The sequence below is a fragment of the Capra hircus genome, chromosome 11 (assembly GCF_001704415.2).
Source record: "Capra hircus breed San Clemente chromosome 11, ASM170441v1, whole genome shotgun sequence".
Lineage (NCBI taxonomy): Eukaryota > Metazoa > Chordata > Mammalia > Artiodactyla > Bovidae > Capra > Capra hircus.
In genome coordinates, this window is record NC_030818.1 from 3,159,112 (window position 1) to 3,179,540 (window position 20,429).

A 20,429-nucleotide genomic window follows, 5' to 3' on the forward strand; every position below is an offset into this window, starting at 1 on the left:
CACCCCCAAGCTCTGGTCCAAGCATAGCAGCAGATCCAAAAGGTATGAGCAAATGACATCCCAGGTGACAAGCTCTTCCATACCCAAGTCCTTTGAGATATGGATTGACGGCCCCCGACTCCCACCACCAGCAAAACACGTCAAGCTTTCAGAATTTTCCACTTGCAACCCATATGTCTAGTTCCTAAAAGACATAAATCCACCTTTAATCAGTAATAAATAACTATATTTGGAAAATTGTTTTCAGAAATTCAGTACTGAGTCGCCTGCTCTCTAGATCCTACAAATCACCAGAAAGGAGATATTTCAAATGGTCACTCCTACAGGCTCTCCAAGTTCTTACCCTGCAAGAGATTAAAGAATTAAAAAAAAGAGACTAAGACCACTTTCTCACGAGGTGGCTTTACAAACCCAGAGATCATTATATATCTTGTTTTATTCACTTTTAAAATATAAAAAGCCACACAAAGACATTCTGTAGGCACAGTGCAGCCAGTGCCTGATGTACGTGTCTCTTAACGTCTCTTAGGTAAAAGCAGAGTAAGTTTATCTAGAAGTTTAGAAGCAGGGAAACAGTTGTTGTCCAAAGCATCTATTTGCTTCACTGTCAGAGAAAAAGAACTTTACAACCCATCACCTTTTTTCTTGCTTCTTTGTCTGGCTTGGTGCCTAAAACCTAAATTTACACCACAACACAAATAGAAATCTTACTCCAGGCCCCTAGCAGAATTATTTGTTGCCTTGATCAAACTTAATTTTTACTTTCCTGCCCTCATTATGAGCTTCAGGAAATGTTTTTTTCAGAACCATATTTAAGTCATGTATTTAGTTTATAATTAAGTAAACAAATACATGATTGGCACTATCATGTAATAGAGGTATGAACAATCACAAATGTATTTCTACCACACCCGAAGTGAGAAGAACAGAATTCCAATACCAGTCCCATTACTGCAAAGTCATGACATTTTGAGCAATCTTCTAAATCTTTTAAACCTTGGTTTCCCTTGAATATAAAAAGTAACAAATTATCAGTCATGTTACCAAATAACATGACACTTGAAAACACATGTTATTATTATGAAGGTGGTGATACTATAGGATAAGCACAGAATACGGCAAAAGTTTTGAAGAAAGGGGAAAAGCAGCCATGAAAATCAGGAGTGGTTAAAATGTCATTTATTGTTTCATTCAGCTCTGAAATCCTAGAACTGATTTTTGAGCTGGGAAGACTAAAATAGGCTTCATGGTGATATGTGAGCTAGATCTGAAAGGAAGGATAGGATTTTTATCAGATTACACCTTCTAATTTTATGCACAATGTATTTAAAGACATGGCTTAGGACGGCTAGGGGAAGGATGACATAAATGTAAATCCACAGTACATATATCCTCTGGAGTTCTCCTCCAGATAAGCATCTAAGGTCCAACATCCGAATTCATGTGTTTTCCTCAGTGGCTCCATACTCTATAGAGTTTACCAGCAATTCCACTGCTCTTGATCTGACACTCGCCACCTATCCTCCCAACATCCCCTACAAATATTTAATTTAAAGATAATTCACACAGCTAAGAAGGTTTGTATTATTACCCATGACTCTACTGACCTGTCTGCATATAAAGCTCATACAATATATTGCATTTGAACCAGTTACATTTTAAAAGAAAAACAATAATCAGATTTTATTCAAGGCTTGACAACGAGCCTTGAATAATTCTTCAAACTTAAAATAAAATTACCTGTAGAAGCCCTCCATCATCAAAACGCAGCACTTCTATTATGCTCTCCGACTGAATAAATGCTGTGATGGAAACAAAACAGATTGTCACTTAACAGGAAAAGAAATTTCATGTAAGTAAAATCTTTTAATTAAAAATTAATTGCTATAAGTTAACGCTTTTAAAACATACTACTGCTTGATGGTAATGGTTAAAGAGGAAAATATAACTAACACTTCAGGATTTTAGTAACTATGAAATGCTTGAACTGAAACAATCCAGTTAGAAAGTAGTTTTAACAACGTACAAACTATGTAAGCCACTCACAAAATATTTATTCCTGCTATACTGCCAGAAAGCATGAAATAAAGTTCAACTAGCTGCAGTAACTGTGCTCCAAGTATTTACCTAATGATTTGAAAACTTATGTCCACACAAAAATCTGCAAGCAACTCCTTATAAGCAGGTTTGTTCATAACCTTCGAAAACTGGACACAATCAAGATGTCCTTTGATAGGTGAGTAAAGAAAAAGCTGACTTGAAATTTAACATTAAAAGAACTAAGATCATGGCATCTGGTCCCATCACTTAAGGGCAAATAGAAGGGGAAAAAGCGGAAGCAATGACAGATTTTGTTTTTAGGGGCTCCAAAAATCACTGCAGATGGTTAACTGCAGTGATGAAATTAAAAGACGTTTTGCTCCTTGGAAGGAAAGCTATGACAAATCTAGACAGCATATTAAAAAGCAGAGACATCACTTTGCCGACAAAGATCCATATAATCAAAGCTATGGTTTTCCAGTAGTCATGTATGGATGTGAGAGCTGGACGACCTAAGAAGGCTAGGTGCTGAAGAACTGATGCTTTCTAACTGAGGTGCCGAGAAGTCTATATAGTCAAAGCTATGGCTTTCCAGTAGTCATTTACAGATGTGAGAGCTGGATGACCTAAGGCGGCTAGGTGCTGAAGAATTTATGCTTTCTAATTGTGGTGCTGAGAAGATTCCTGAGAGTTCCTTGCACTGCAAGGCTATCAAACCAGTCAATTGTAAAGGAAATTAGTCCTGAATATTCGTTGGAAGGACTGATACTGAAGCTGAAGCTCCAATACTTTGGTAACCTGACGCAAAGTGCTAACTCACTGGAAAAGATCCTGATGCTGGGAAAGACTGAAGGCAAAAGGAGAAGGGGCTAGCAGAGGATGAGCTAGCATAGGTTAGATAGCATCACCTACTCAATGGACGTGAATATACGCAAATTCTGGGAGACGGTGGAGGATAGAAGAGCTTGGCATGCTGCAGTCCTTGGGGTCACAAACAGTCAGACACAATTTAGCAACTAAATAACAACAACAACAGAGACAAATGTAGATTATCCATACAATGGAGTATTCAGTTCAGCTCAGTCGCTCACTCGTATCCAACTCTTTGTGACCCCATGAATCGCAGCACGCCAGGCCTCCCTGTCCATCACCAACTCCTGGAGTTCACTCAGACTCATGTGCATTGAGTCAGTGATGCCATCCAGCCATCTCATCCTCTGTCCTCCCCTTCTCCTCCTGCCCACAATCCCTCCCAGCATCAAGGTCTTTTCCAATGAGTCAACTCTTCACATGAGACGGCCAAAGTACTGGAGTTTCAGCCTTAGCATCAGTCCTTCCAATGAACACCCAGGACTGGTCTCCTTTAGGATGGACTGGTTGGATCCCCTTGCAGTCCAAAGGACTCTCAAGAGTCTTCTCCAACACCACAGTTCAAAAGCATCAATTCTTCTGCACTCGGCTTTCTTCATAGTCCAACTCTCACATCCATACATGACCACTGGAAAAACCACAGCCTTGACTAGACGGACCCTTGTTGGCAAAGTAATATCTCTGCTTTTCAATATGCTATCTAGGTTGGTCATAACTTTCCTTCCAAGGAGTAAGCGTCTTTTAATTTCATGGCTGCAATCACCATCTGCAGTGATTCTGGAGCCCCCAAAAATAAAGTCTGACACTGTTTCCCCATCTATTTGCCATGAAGTGATGGGACCAGATGCCATGATCTTCGTTTTCTGAATGTTGAGCTTTAAGCCAACTTTTTCACTCTCCTCTTTCACTTTCATCAAGAGGCTTTTGAGTTCCTCTTCACTTTCTGCCATAAGGGTGGTGTCATCTGCATATCTGGGGTTATTGATATTTCTCCCGGCAATCTTGATTCCAGCTTGTGCTTCTTCCAGCCCAGCGTTTCTCATGATGCACTCTTCATGTAAGTTAAATAAGCAGGGTGACAATATACAGCCTTGCCGTACTCCTTTTCCTATTTGGAACCAGTTTGTTGTTAGAGTATTTACTCAGTGATAAAAAGTAAAAGAAAGGGCTGAATGCTCTATGATTTTAAGTATATGACATTCTGGAAGATGGTAATAAGATCAGTGGTTATGAGGGGTTTGGAGAGAAAGGAAGAGTGAAATAAGGAAACTATATGGAATTTTTCAAAGCAGCCTTCTATATGACACTGTAAAGTGAGATGCATATGACCCTATGCATTTATTAAAAACAGAACTTTACAACATAGTAAACCTAGTGTAAGCAATAAAAAAAAAATCATTTTAGGAGATCCGGGATCCCAGGGCAGACTGCAGAATATGCCAAAACCACTTATTTCTATTCTAAAAGTAGGAAACCATCTCGCGGAAATGGGTGAGGTGAAAGGTGCTGACCTAAGTAATTTGAAAATGAGTAGAATCAGTAAGACGGTCATGTACGGATGTGAGAGTTGGACTGTGAAGAAAGCTGAGCGCCGAAGAACTGATGCTTTTGAACTGTGTTGCTGGAGAAGACTCTTGAGTGTCCCTTGGACTGCAAGGAGATCCAACCAGTCCATTCTGAAGGAGATCAGCCCTGGGATTTCCCCTATGGTTTGGGTTAACCATCCTGACGCTGCTCTACATGTATTCTTGAATTCAACCATTAAATATATGAATGGTGGATGGTGATTGTCAAGAATTCTCACTGCTTGAATAAGAGTTCACAAAAAAGCAAGGGAAGGAGGCTAGAGTGATCCACCTGGTAACGGATTAGAGTTAACAACATCGCACAAACTGATGTTGAACATAACAAAGATACAGATGGTTACCTATAGAAACATTTACTGATGTGCCTATACACTGATAGGTATACATACATATATTACAACCTAACAGCAAAAAGCATATATATAGCACACAGATCTTGGGTCCTAATACCATTCTCCAATAAAAGGAATGGGGGCTTCTTACAGAAATGGCTGAATCTAGGACTGGGGTTGGGGGGGGAGAAACAAAAGGTGAAACTTGTGCCAGAAAGAAAGTACTTAAAAAAAAAAAAGACAAAACAAAAAACCCTCCACTGATGCTGCTATGTCAGAGAGATGTAGAGTAAACAGGAAGAGTACCCAAATGGCCAAAGCTGCAACAACTTGAGCAATGAAGTCAAGTAGTACTGGATTAAAACCCAGAGTATGTAATAAGTATTTATGAGTCTATACTGGTACAAATAAATGAATGAATGAATAAGTGAATAATAGGGGAGAAGAATTCTAAATAATTTATGTAGAAGCTCTTTTACTTAGAAGGTGGAACATAACTGCCCATTCCTTAAGCATGAACGCCCATGGTGACCCCTTCCAAAGAAAACAGTATGGAAAAGAGGAAAGAAAGAGTAAGTTTACAATGGAGAAAGCTGACAAATGCTACCTCAGTCAGATGATCGAGATCAACATCCAGAGTAAAAGCTACGGGGACAGCACCCTTGATATGCTGAAACGAAAATGGCACTCTGTCTCTAAGGTCTTCCTCCCAAATCACGTAACTCCAGACTCATCGTGAGAAAAACATCAGGCAAATCTCAGCTGAGGGACATTCTAGAAAAACACCCGATCAGTACACTCCTGAAAACTGCTGAGGTCATCAAATACAAGAAACGTCTGAGAAACTGTCATAGATCAAAGGAGCCTAAGGAGACACGATTACTAGATGTAATGCTGTATTTTGGATGGCATTCTTAAAAAGAAAAGGGAAAACCTTTTCATTTAGGTAAGATCTGAGGAAACGAATAAAATATGAATTTAATAATAATGTACTAAAACTGGTTCAATTGCAAAAAAAAAAAAAAAAAAAAAGGACCATATAAGTATGAGATGTTAATAATAGGCCAAACTGGGCAAGGGCAACTCTGTACTATATTTGGAATTTTTACGTAAATCTAAAACTGTTCTAAAATGAAAGCCTATTTTTTTTAACCCACAAAACAGTGGTGTTTTACTTATTTTAATATGACCCTCCCTGACTCCTCTTTGTTGGTCTTTGTGTATTCAGGAAGAAGCCTACTGTCTAACCCATGTACCTGGCTTTTCCAGTGTGACCAAAGCTGAAAGTCATGGGGCAGCCAAGATGCCAGTGAAATAATTACATCACTTTACCTACTTGGATGATGTCTTTGCTGCCTGCTGAGCATCCATTTCTTCCTACTCTAATAATAGCACCCTGATTTTATTTTGTGGAAAGCCCTGTCCCTCCATTTCTCGTGTTTCTCTTCAACCTCAGTGCCAACTTGCTCTACCCTGAGGAGCAAGGGTTCCTCACCAGTTCTTCATATACAGAGAACATTCAACAATTCTGTGTGTGAATGAAATTTCATCTTTCTGCTCAGGCACAAGTACTGATTATTTGCATCCACTGATACAAATGAATTACTTCTGATTCTCTCTAGTCCTAGCTTGAGGTTGAATTTCCAAACTAAGATCAGAGCTAATGGCTACAAGGGAATTACTGACATAGAGCACATCTGGAGTACACAAAAATATATCCAAATAAAGCAACAGACTATTAAGAAAAAAAGGACTGTGAAATAAAAGGCTATGCCCAGCATACCCATCCATTTCTCATCACTTCCCCCTCCTTTTAACATAAAGTGACATTTTAGATGATCCAGAAAAGCTTTTTGTTATGCTCTTGTTGAAAACAGGTATACTGATGCAAGGACACAATGACCTAACAAGAATTAACTGAAACAGCCAGACACCCACAATGTGGCAGACAAAAAGTTACTGCTAGTTCTGAGATGTCTGTGTGAGTACACTGACTAACTCCCAGTCAGAAGCTTTCCATTAGCTAGCAGAGAAAACAAACAAACAAACAAAGTGACAGCAACGCGCTGCATCTGGTGGCTGCTATCAGAGCCATGGTTTTCCAGTAGTCATGTACAGATGTGAGAGTTGGACCATAAAGAATGCTGAGAGCCGAAGAACTGATGCCTTTGAACTGTGGTGCTGGAGAAAACTCTTGAGAGTCCCATGCGCAGCAAGAGATCAAACCAGTCAATCCTAAAGAAAATCAACCCTGAATATTCATTGGAAGGACTGATGCTGAAGCTCCAATACTCTGGCCACCTGCTGCCAAAAGCCAACTCACTGGAAAAGACTCTGATGCTGGGAAAGATTGAGGGCAGGAGAAGAAGGGGGCGACAGAGTATCGGATGGTTGGACGGCATCACTGACTCAATGGACATGAGTTTGTGCAAACTCCAGGAGATAGTGAAGGACTGGGAAGCCTGGCGTGTTGTAGCCCACAGGGTCACAAACAGTCAGACACAACTTAGTGACCAAACAACATGAATTATGATACAACAACCATCATGTAAGAGTCCATCAACAACCAAGGTCAGACCTTTATCTAACTGATGAGAGCTTTCCTAAATATAGAAAAGTAGTAATATAACTTGGGTATATAATACCTAATTTAATAATATAATTTAGGAGCTTTAAGAAAAAATACATGAGATACCTTAGGTGGAAAAAAAAAAAAAAAAGACCAGCAGCTATTATAAAGTCTTGAAAGGAGAATATTGTGTTATTCATCAACAGCTTTCCTTGAAGCATGTAGAAATGAACAGGATTCAACTCTGGCATAAAATAAATTAGAGTATTTTACTCTAAGTGATCGATCTTAATAACTTTATACGTCTAGAAAAGCAGAAGTGACACTAGATACGTACTTAGTCATTTAATGTGTTAACAGTTATTAAGGTATAGATTACAAAAAGGAACCCAAGCAAGTCAAATCCCCATACTGCCACATCTCTAGATTGGAAACCACAAAGGACAGTTACTTCCTCTCCTGAGAATTTCTGTCCCTTATTTTATACACTAATGGAATTCTAAGCTGTCCCAGTGTTTTCCAGTTAGAGCAGCAACCAGATGTAGAAGAAAGAATGATGTCTAGGGGACTTTCCTGGCGGTTCAGTGGTTAAGAATCTGCCTTCCAAAGCAGGGATGTGGGTTTGCTCCCTGGCTGGGGAACTAAGACCCCACATGGCGCATGGCAACTAAGTCACACTGCAGCTAGAACGACCGTGTGCGCTGCAACTAGAGAAAGCCCGAGTGCCACAGCGAAGACCTCGTGCAGAAGGAAAATAGCTGATGATTATCGATCACTGTGTCACTAAACGCCAAACCAGTTTCATGATACAGATATTTATGGACTCCATTTGAAGATAAAGGCTCAGTGAGGTTAGGCTCAGGGTCACTCAGCAAGAAAGTGGCTTGAGAGGGGCCATAAATTTCAACCATGGGACCTCAGAACCTAAGCTTCTACACCAAGAACTGTTTACTTTCAACATAAAGTGATGCTAATGCTCGCACCAGAAGTACCTTCAAGCAACCTCAGTTTTAAAATCAGGCATATATTCCTATACAAAGGGAGGAAAGCCGGATGCATAAACACAGGGGGCTGAACTTCTGGCTTTTAGGATTCTACTAGCATTTACTCTATGAAACTGAGCTCAGTAGGATGTACTTTAAGCTTCTCATATTCACTTACATCACTATGATGTCTGAGAGTAACAAAGACATTTATTTTCTGTGGAAAAAAATCTCAGTGCGTCAGTTATTTAATCATTACACTCAAAACAAGATCAGAAACTGAGTTTACTTCCCCACTGCACTTTAGTAAAGAGTAAGACAAAAATATCTTCACTTTAAAGGTAATCTTTCTCCACTATAATTAAGGATAATTTATAATATAATTTTTTTCCTTTTAGGTAGAGATTCTTTTTTCTGAATATGGCAAATGATGACTAGATACAGAGCTTGTTTCCAGACATCTTCTTTAAGTCATGAAAACAATGAATGTTGTAAATAACTGGTAGAAATATGTCATGAGACGGCTGGATGGCATAAGCAACTCAATGCATACAAGTTTGAGCAAACTCTGAAAGACAGTGAAGGACAGCGAAGCCTGGCATGCTGCAGTCCATGGGGTTGCAAAGGGTCTGACACAATTGAGCGACTGAACAGCTATCGACTTTACAGAAATAAAAGGCACCTACCAATCTTATAGAAACAGATTATAAATAAGAGAATAACTAGGAACAATTGTACACCAATGAATTAGATGCGTGGACAAACACCTGGAAAAACACAAACTACTGAAATTAAGTCAAGAATAAACCTGAATGGACCTGTAACAAGAGACTGAATTTCTAATTAAAAGTCTTCCTACAAAGTAAAGCCTAGGGACAAATGGTTTCATTTCACCAAATGTTTAAAGAAGAAGTTATACCAAGGATTCACAAACTTCCAAAATAAAGCAGATGGGGAAAACACTTCCCAACATATTCTGAGGCCTTAATACTGATACCAGAATCAGATAAAGTTATCACAAAAAAAGGAAAACTATAGCTCAATATCCCTTATACATATGGATATCAAGTCCTCAAGAAAATACACAATATGCTTCTAACAACATATACAGAGGCTTATGCATCATGATGAAGTGTAAGACTAATATACTTTACACTGCAAAGCTTCAATGAAAGAAATTAAAAACCTAAATAAATAGAAAAGACATAGGTTGGAATATTTAAAAATGTAAAGACTGTAATACTCCCTATCTTAGATTCAATGCAATCATCAAAATCCCACTTTTCCCCCAAATTGATCCTAAAGCTCTTAAGAAACTGAGAGAAATCCTTAATAGCCAAAACAACCTTGACAAAGAAGAACACAGTGGAGAACTCTTACTTCATGATTTCAAAAGTTACTACAAAGCTACAGTAATCAAGACAGTGTGCTACTAGGAATAAAGATAAACAAGGATATCAACAGAAGTGAGAATCCAGAAAGAAACCCTCATGTTTACGATCAATTCATTTATGGCACCAAGAAGAATGGACAGTTAAGTAGTGTTAGAGCAACCGGGATCTACAGGTGAAAGGAGGAAGCTGGACCCTACCCCATACTGTATGTAAAAATTAACTCGAAAGGAGCAAAGACCTTGGTGTATGAGCTAAAGTTCTAAAACTCTTAGAAGATAATATGGGTAAATCTTCATAACCTTGAATTAGGCAATGTTTCTGAAGCTAGGATAGCTAAGCGAAGAAAAACACATAACTTGGACCTCATCAAAATTAAAATTCTTGTGCTTCAAAGGGCACTATCAAGAAAGTGTAAAGACAACCCAGAGGACAGAGGATTTTTGCCAATTATTTACCCATTAAGGGTTATGTACACAGAATATATGGAACTCAACCCCTCCTCACAAAGACAAATATTTCAACTTTAAAAATAAAAAAGAAAAGACAAGAGATCTGAATAAACATTTCTCTAAAAGAAGACAAATTGCCAATAAGCACATAAAATGTTCAAAATCAGTCCTCAGGGAAATACAAATCAAAACCAAAACAAGGTACCACTTCACACACACTAGGACAGCAATAATTAAAGACAGACAATAATAAGTATTGGTGAGGGTGTGGATAAATTGCAAAGCTCTAAGTTGCTGGTTGGAGTAAAAAGTGGAATAGCCACTTTGGAGAACAGTTTGGCAGTTATTCAAAAAGGTAAATACAGCGTTACCATAGACAAAGCCATTCTACTCATACATAAACTAGAGAACTAGAAACATATGTACAAAAACTCACCCACCAGTGTCCCACCAGTACTCTTCATGATAGCCAGAGAGGAGAAGCACCCCAAGTGTCCACTGCCAGAGGAACGGCAGACAAAACGTGGTGAGTCCATGTAACAGAGTATTTCTCAGCCACACAGCCGCACACACACAATGAGCTACCGGCACACGCCACAACATGGGTGACCCCTGAAAACGTAATGCTAAATGAGCGAAGCCACATACAAAAGACCACATGTATTACAGGAAATGTCCAGAATAGGAAAATCCATAGAAATAAAGGTAGATTTAACAGTTGCTAGGGGCCAGGAGGAAATGGGGTGTGAATCTAATGTGTACGAGGTTTCTCTTTGGGGGTGTTGAAAATATTCTGAACTAGATCGTGGGGATGGTTGTACAAAATGTGACTATACTAAAATGCTCAATGGTATACTCTAAAAGCATGAATTTATGATATGGGATTCTGTCTCAAAGAACTATATCTCAGTATTTTAAAACTCAACACAGCGAAAGGGCAGTGCATGGCTCTGGTGCTATTCCCTAATGTCCTGCTTAACAGATTGCCTGAATGGCATTTCAAATATTGTGGAGCCACGGGACACAACACTACTCCAGGAGAGCCTGAAGCTCTGTAGTCCTTTCACGTACAGAAACCCACTTCTCGATGCACACGTGTGTGTGTGGGAGGGGGGTACACAGCGAACGGTAAAGCAAATGGGCAAACTGCCAGCAACAGGTGACGCGCCATAAAGGTATACGTGCTTTTAGCTCTATTTTGATCCTTAGGAATTTCCTGAACGTTTGAAAATATTCCAAATAAAAAGTCTACAAAAAAGGAAGTAATTTACACAACACTTATAAAAATGTGAATGTTTAAACATATTCACTTTTGAATAAAACCACAATAAAATAAAAGTAAGTAAATCTCGTTACTTATACCCATTGGAAATATTGGTTGTCGAGGCGTTTGGTGTACCAACTGCTGCCACAGACTGGGACAAAAATAATAAACTGCTTAAGTGTCTGTGACTAAAGTGATATTGCAGCCATCTTAAAACTGTCAATCAACATGCAAACCCAACTATTGTGCAGGATTTTTACCTTGTGAGAATGTCCAACATGCAATCACATACTATGACATTTATGGCGTATACATGTGATACCTGCACTGCAGATATGTATACAGTACACATTACATTCTAAGTATTAGGTAAGAATCATCCATGCCTTATCAATATAATTCTTATTCCACATGCCCAAAGAAGTGGCCAATGTAAGAAATTAGAAAATGAAGAGCAAATTAAACCTAAAATAAATGTAAATCAACAAAATAGCAGAAAATAAAGAAAAACCAAAGAAATCAAAGTTTTCTTTGAGAAGATGAATTAAATTGATATACCTCTAGTCAGACTTGACAGTAAAGAGGAATCACATATTAGAAATGCAAGAAATGAAAGACTAGACTCAACCACATTTCCTCTAAAGCCAGTAGGGAACATCATTAAAAATTCTGTCAATACAGTCAACAATTCAGATTGTAATATGGATAATTTCTTTAAAGACTCAAAATGCCAAAGATCAGTTTTTAAAAAAATTAACAGTTAACGTGAATAGTCCTATAAATAGTAAAGAAGTTCAGTGCAGTTCAGTCGCTCAGTCGTGTCCGACTCTTTGCGACCCCATGAATCGCAGCACGCCAGGCCTCCCTGTCCATCACCAACTCCTGGAGTTGACTCAGACTCACGTCCATCGAGTCCGTCATGCCATCCAGCCATCTCATCCTCGGTTGTCCCCTTCTCCTCCTGCCCCCAATCCCTCCCAGCATCAGAGTCTTTTCCAATGAGTCAACTCTTCGCATGAGGTGGCCAAAGTACTGGAGCTTCAGCTTTAGCATCATTCCTTCCAAAGTAATCCCAGGGCTGATCTCCTTCAGAATGGACTGGTTGGATCTTCTTGCAGTCCAAGGGACTCTCTAGACTCTTCTCCAACACCACAGTTCAAAAGCATCAATTCTTGCACGCTCAGCTTTCTTCACAGTCCAACTCTCACATCCATACACGACCACAGGAAAAACCATAGCCTTGACTAGACATGGAACTTAGTCGGCAAAGTACCGTCTCTGCTTTTGAAAACGCTATCTAGGTTGGTCATAACTTTTCTTCCAAGGAGTAAACGTCTTTTAATTTATGGCTGCAGTCACCATCTGCAGTGATTCTGGAGCCCAAAAAAATAAAGTCTGACACTGTTTCCACTGTTTCCCCATCTATTTCCCATGAAGTGATGGGACCAGATGTCATGATCTTAGTTTTCTGAATGTTGAGCTTTAAGCCAACTTTTTCGCTCTCCTCTTTCACTTTCACCAAGAGGCTTTTGAGTTCCTCTTCACTTTCTGCCATAAGGGTGGTGTCATCTGCATATCTCAGGTTATTGATATTTCTCCCGGCAATCTTGATTCCAGCTTGTGTTTCTTCCAGTCCAGCATTTCTCATGATGTACTCTGCATAGAAGTTAAATAAGCAGGGTGACAATATACAGCCTTGACGTCCTCCTTTTCCTATTTGGAACCAGTCTGTTGTTCCATATCCAGTTCTAACTGTTGCTTCTTAACCTGCATACAGATTTCTCAGGAGGCAGGTCAGGTGGTCTGGTATTCCCATCTCTTTCAGAATTTTCCACAGTTTATTGTGATCCAAAGACTTTGGCATAGTCATAAAGGAGAAATCGATGTTTTTCTGAATTCTCTTGCCTTTTCCATGATCCAGCGGATGTTGGCAATTTGATCTCTGGTTCCTTTGCCTTTTCTAAAACCAGCTTGAATATCAGGGAATTCACAGTTCACATATTGCTGAAGCTTGGCTTAGAGAATTTTGAGCATGACTTTACTAGCACGTGAGATGCATGCAACTGTGCGGTAGTTTGAGCATTGTTTGGCATTGCCTTTCTTTGGGATTGGAATGAAAACTGACCTTTTCCAGTCCTGTGGCCACTGCTGAGTTTTCCAAATTTCTTGGCATATTGAATGCAGCACTTTCACAGCATCATCTTTCAGGATTTGAAACAGCTCAACTGGAATTCCATCACCTCCACTAGCTTTGTTCATAGTGATGCTTTCTAAGGCCCACTTGACTTCACATTCCAGGATGTCTAGCTCCAGGTGAGTGATCACACCATCATCATTATCTGGGTCTTGAAGATCTTTTTTGTACAGTTCTTCCGTGTATTCTTGCCACCTCTTCTTAATATCTTCTGCTTCTGTTAGGTCCATACCATTTCTGTCCTTTATTGAGCCCATCTTTGCATGAAATGTTCTCTTGGTATCTCTAATTTTCTTGAAGAGATCTCTAGTCTTTCCCATTCTGTTCTTTTCCTCCATTTCTTTGCATTGATCACTGAAGAAGGCCTTCTTATCTCTTCTTGCTATTCTTTGGAACTCTGCATTCAGATACTTATATCTTTCCTTTCCTCCTTTGCTTTTCGCCTCTCTTCTTTTCACAGCTATTTGTAAGGCCTCCCCAGACAGCCATTTTGCTTTTTTGCATTTCTTTTCCATGGGGATGGTCTTGATCCCTGTCTCCTGTACAATGTCACGAACCTCATTCCATAGTTCATCAGGCACTCTATCAGATCTAGGCCCTTAAATCTATCTCTCACTTCCACTGTATAATCATAAGGGATTTGATTTAGGTCATACCTGAATGGTCTAGCGGTTTTCCCTACTTTCTTCAATTTGAGTCTGAATTTGGTAATAAGGAGTTCATGATCTGAGCCACAGTCAGCTCCTGGTCTTGATTTTGTTTACTGTATAGAGCTTCTCCATCTTTGGCTGCAAAGAATATAATCAATCTGATTTCGGTGTTGACCATCTGGTCATGTCCATGTGTAGAGTCTTCTCTTGTGTTGTTGGAAGAGGGTGTTTGCTATGACCAGTGCGTTCTCTTGGCAAAACTCTATTGGCCTTTGCCCTGCTTCATTCCATATTCCAAGGCCAAATTTGCCTGTTACTCCAGGTATTTCTTGACTTCCTACTTTTGCATTCCAGTCCCCTATAATGAAAAGGACATCTTTTTTGGGTGTTAGTTCTAAAAAGTCTTGTAGGTCATCATAGAACCGTTTATTCTGTAGTTACAAATCTCACAAAGAGAACTCTAGGCCCATTCACAGAAATTGATGAATTCTCCCAAATACTTAAGGAAGAAAAAAGTACCAATTCAACACAAACTCTCTCCAAACACACAAGAGGAAAAACTTCCACACTCATTTTAGGAATTCAGCATTACTCTGATACCAAAAACAGAGACATTAAAAGAAGGGAAAAACTACAGATCAACATTCTTCAGTAGTACAGATGCAAGAATTCTCATTAACAGTTCAGCAAACTTAACCCATTAATGTATGCTGCTGCTGCTGCTGCTAAGCCGCTTCAGTCGTGTCCGACTCTGTGCGACCCCATATGTATAAAAAGGATAAATACACCATTACCATATAGGGTTTATCCAAGGAATGCAATAGTTCTTTAACATTCAAAAAGGGGAGGTGGAAATCCAACCTATAAAACTAAAAAAACAAAGACAAACAAAAAAACCCACCAAACATTAAAATAATAATCTCTTAAATCATACTTGATGGTTGAGATAAAATTATAACGACATCAGTTGAGCAGAATGTATAGAGAAGAAATACTTTAGGAAATTATATTTTTTAAAGTGGTAAAGGTGTTATTTAAGGGGAAAAAAAGCGCTAAGGGCCATGGAATCTCAAAGAAATCAAGGTTTTAATACTGCAGTCAAAGCTGTAAAACATTGATATCAGGGGGCCGTGTTAAGTTAAAATACACAATTTAATGTTAGCAACCACTTAAAAGTACACAAAGTGACATATTAAATATAGATAACAAGATGGATTCTAAAAAATGTTGAAGTAACTCAGAGAAAGACAAAAAGAAATAGAAAAATAAGAAACAGAAGAATTAAGCACTGACATCAAAAATCACTTTAAAGTGAACGGTTTAAATGCATCAATTAAAAGGCAGGAAGTGACAGAATGATTAAAATGATTATCCAACCATATACTTCAACACAACAGAAACAGATTTTGTATTATGTAAAGGTGAAAAACAGATTTATCATGCTAACTTTTTTTTAAAGGTATTGCTATGTAAATATCAGATATAGCAGACTTCAGAGCAGGGACAAAGAGTAACATTAAATAAAGGAATCAATTCACCATGAATAAATACTGTGCCCAAATGTGTATGCACCGAAGAACAGAGTTGCAAAATGAAACAAATATTGGAAAAGCCAAAAGGAAAAATAGACAAATTCAGTTATATTCAAGGACTTCAACATCTCACTGCCATCAAACATCTCACTGGTAAAACTAAGAGATACATAAGATATAAAAGAATATACATACATATAAGTAAAGATACTAAAAAACCCGAACATCATCAACCAACAGGATCTGACATTCATAGGCCACCTAGCCTTTGTCAACACAATACACATTCCTTTTAAGATACCTTGGAGAAGTCCTCAAGACAGGACAATTCCTTAGACAACTCCTGGGTCAGAAAACAAACATCAACAACTTTAAAAGCACTGAAATCAGATTATGTTCTCCAATCACAATGGAATCAGACAACAAATCAATAACAAAAGTGCCACATAAAAACACCCTAACACGTCTACATTCAACAATATACTTTTAAATAAATCATGGGCCAAAAAGGAACAGAACTTTAAAAACACAGAGAAATGAATAAAAACAAAAACATAATACATCATAAACAGGAGAAAAAAAAAAAAGAGAACATGTTTATGGCATTAAAATGCTCACATTAGAAAAGAGAACAAGGTCTCAAATTAATAATCTGTATTCCCACCTCAAGAAACCAGAAAAAGCAGAACAAATAAGCGTAAAGGAAATAAAAGGAAGGAAATAATAAAAATAAGAGCAGAAATCAATGAAATTGAAAATAGGAAAATAACACAAACTGAATGAAACAAAAATCAACAAAACTGACAAGCCTGTAGCAAGACTGAAACAAAGAGAAAACACAAGTCATCCACAACCGGAACAGAGCAGGGCATGGCACTGTAACTGCTGCAGCCACTAAAAGATTAATAAGAGAATGCTATGAACTCTGTGCTTATAAAATCAACAGCAGCAAAAATGGACCAATTTCTCAAAACCCACAAGCTACCCAAACTCAGCTAAGATGAAATAGAAGGCCCACATACGCTTGTAGCCACTAAACACACTGAATTCGGCAATAGAAAGATTCCCTCAGAAAAGAAATTCTCAAGCACAGATGGCTTTACTGGATAATTTTATCAAACATTTAAAGAAGCGTTAGCATCAGTTTTACATAATCTATTCAAAAAAAAAAAATAGAAGTCGGAATACTTCCCAATTCATGCTATAAAGGCTAATATTACCCTGATACCAAAGCCATACAAATATACAGATTAAAAAATTTTAAATCACAGCCCAATATCCCTAATTAACTTAGAACAACTCTCAACAAATACTAGCAATCTGAGTCTAGCAATATGTAAAAATACCTATATACCATGAACAAATGAGATTTCACATATGCGAAACATTTGAAAATCAGTCAAGAAAATTCACCATACCAAAAGTTGAATAAGAAAATCACCCGTGGCAGATTCATGTTGATGTATGGCAAAACCAATGCAATATTGTAAAGTAAAAAACAATACTAAAAAAATTAAAAAGAAAAGAAAATCATATGATCAAAATAACTGATGCAGGAAAAGCATGTGACAAAATCCAACACCTAGTCATGATACAAATTCTCAGTAAACTAGCAACAGAGTGGAACTTTCTCCACTTGATAAAGAGCATCTGCAAGAATCTATGGCTAACATCAATACTTAATGGTGAAAGAATCAATGGTTTCCCTTGAAGAATGGGAAAAAAGTGAGGATATTGCTTTCACAAATCTTATTAGAGCACAGTACTAGAAATTACAGCCACTGCAATAAAAAAAAAATCAGTAAAATGCATACAGATCAGGAAGGAAGAATAAAATGGTTCCTATTGCAGATGACATGATAGTTTATGTACAAAACCCAAAGGGATCTACAGAGGAAAAAAAAAGGAAAAAGAAAAATCATCAAACTCCTAGAATAAGTGAGTTCACCATGGTAGCAGGATATAAGATGAACACACAAAAAATGAGTAACATTTGAAGCAGCTTTTCCCTTCTCTAGGGCAATTTAGAGCCTGGCAATACCTAGAGATACCAAACTGGGAAAGCTACCACAAGCCAGGTCAGGGCAGGAGCAGAACCTGGCTCCATAGGTGAAAGGCTTTTGAAATACAAAGAGGCACTTCCCTTTCTCACTCACTGACCTTGTTTAGTGCATTCTGACATTAAAAATCCTAGCAGTCTGTGTAAACTTCATCAATATCTACAAATGAGAACGCCCCTAACTGGGCTCTTTATTTTACTAAGATGATTATCCTGGCATCTTAGGTAAGAAAATAGATATCTCAATTCCCCAAACCCATTCACTGTATCTAAAGTTTCATTAATACTAGTCTGCAAAGGTAACTATAGCAAGAATTCCATTAACAGTAACACATTTATTTCTTCAAGTTTTATTTTAATTAATTTTTATAATGTTTAAGATTGATCCTTACTCTGAATATAGAGGAAAAGACGATAATCTTAATACATTTAAACTAGCACTTTTAATGACAAACATTTGTGCGTTCTCCAAAATTGTAACTTTATGTAAGTATACACCTTCCATTTTCTAAAATACTTCTCAAATCTTATTTTAGAGTAGTGTCATAGTTGGAGAAAGGAGATAGTAGACATTAATTTATAATCAATTTTAATAAAAACTTAAAAAATAAAATCAATTTTAAGTGTCAAATGGAGAAGAAAAAAAGGAAGGAGGGGAAGAGGAGAAAAAGAAGAATCAGATATCTCTGGATGAGAGGACTATTTTAACATACACATAATAGAGATCTTTATTCCAAAAATACTCTTAGCACACTCTTGAGACTGCAGTGATTTAAAACTGCATGTTTTTAATAGTTGTATCCAATAACTGCATGTAGAAACAAGTAAACTCGTTTTAGAAGCAATTAGTAAGCAGAAGGGGAATACAGATTCGCTATCTCTGTTGCAGACTCTGATCCTATAAATATTTTAGCCAATTTCGCTTCCTGTCTATCTGACAACCCATCCAATAATCACTGTTTCCCAATGGTCAGAATCCTTGACAATGTGGTGTTAGATGTCTGTATCCCAAAGCTCCCTGAGAGAAACAGCTGGCTAACAGAAGAACAGGGTTTCTTACCTGTATGTTGTGATTAACTTTATAGTTAACAGCTTTTCTGTTTGTAAACATCAAGATGACTCCACACTTTGGGCAGGTACACTCTAGTTTTTGCAGGACTCAGATCTTTATTCTCTCTCCTATCCTTATGTTCTCTCCAGACTCTGGGAGTGCGGATGAAAACCCTGGTCCTCCTGGGCTGACATGTATCACACCCTTCTGCTGCAGACAGTGGGTGTCATCTATTGCCCTTTTCAGCAGACTCATCTCCATTAAGAGTGATCAGGGGGCTTCCCTGGTGGTTCAGTGGTAAGGAATCCTCCTGCCGATGCAGGAGATTCGGGTTCAATCTGTGGCCCGGGAAGATACCATATGCTCCAGAACAACTAAGCCCGTGAACCGCAACTATTAAGTCTGCGCTCCACAGCAAGAGAAGCCACTGCAATGACGAGCCTGCACACCACAATGAAGAGTTCCACTCTTGCTGGAACTAGAAAAAATTCGCAGCAACGAAGACCCAGCACAGTCAAAAATAAATAAATAAAACGTATTTATTTAAAAAACTGCTCAAGTCAATTGTTCTTTTCCTCTACCTCGTTTCTCAGGTATATTTTAATCTAGAATCTTTGTCTTATGCTACTGAGATTTAACTCATCCTCTGGTTGTACGGTACTTCTTAAGAAATATCTGCTATATTCAAAAAAAAAAAAAAAAAAAGAAATATCTGCTATATTCAGAACTGCTTTCTTCTATTTTGCTTCATGGTTTGCTTCCTCATTCTTTACAAAGAAGCCCCAAGTCAGTTAAATTTTTCTTCACATTTTTGCTCTGAGATCTCATTGTCATCATTTTCTCACTTTGTTTCTATGGATTCGTCTATTTACTACTTGAATGTTCTGCCTTCTATTTTAGGCTCCAGGATCAGAGCTGCTGCTGCTGCTGCTGCTAAGTCGCTCAGTCGTGTCCGACTCTGTGCGACCCCATAGTCGGCAGCCCACCAGGCTCCCCCATCCCTGGGATTCTCCAGGCAAAAACACTGGAGTGGCTCAGGATCAGAGCACCAACTAAATTAGACTGGGGCACTGAGGAGAAGAGTGTATCTTCTGGCAAGAGTGGGAATTAAGAGACTTAAGAAACTAGAAATCTGTTAGGTTTAAACTCAGCTAAGGTTTTCTGTAGACTACAGAAACAATTCATGAAAGAGACAGGACGAAAATTCTCCATGCCAGTGGAAAGCTGATCCTAGTTGATCAACGGAACTGATGAGTTTCATTTACTCAAGACTCTCATACAGCATTAAATTTTTCATCTTCAATAAGCATACTAGACTAGTAAAAATCTATTCTTAAGTATCATTATCCAGAGTTGTGAACAAAAGTGAAAAATTACCCACTTTTCTATTTTTTAAGATTTTTGGGTGTGGACCCTTTTTAAAGTCTTTATTGGATTTGTTATAATATTGCTTCTG

The 20,429-nt window shown here is 38.2% G+C and overlaps 1 protein-coding gene across 2 annotated transcripts in view; it reads right to left on the reverse strand.

The window, feature by feature from the left end:
• TMEM131 (transmembrane protein 131) overlaps positions 1-20,429 on the reverse strand; it is a 177,692-nt gene that overhangs the window by 125,875 nt on the left and 31,388 nt on the right. For both annotated transcript variants that reach the window (XM_018054885.1, XM_018054883.1), the window contains exon 2: positions 1,741-1,802. In XM_018054885.1, the coding sequence (XP_017910374.1) occupies positions 1,741-1,802 (62 nt within the window). The remainder of the gene's footprint in view (positions 1-1,740; positions 1,803-20,429) is intronic.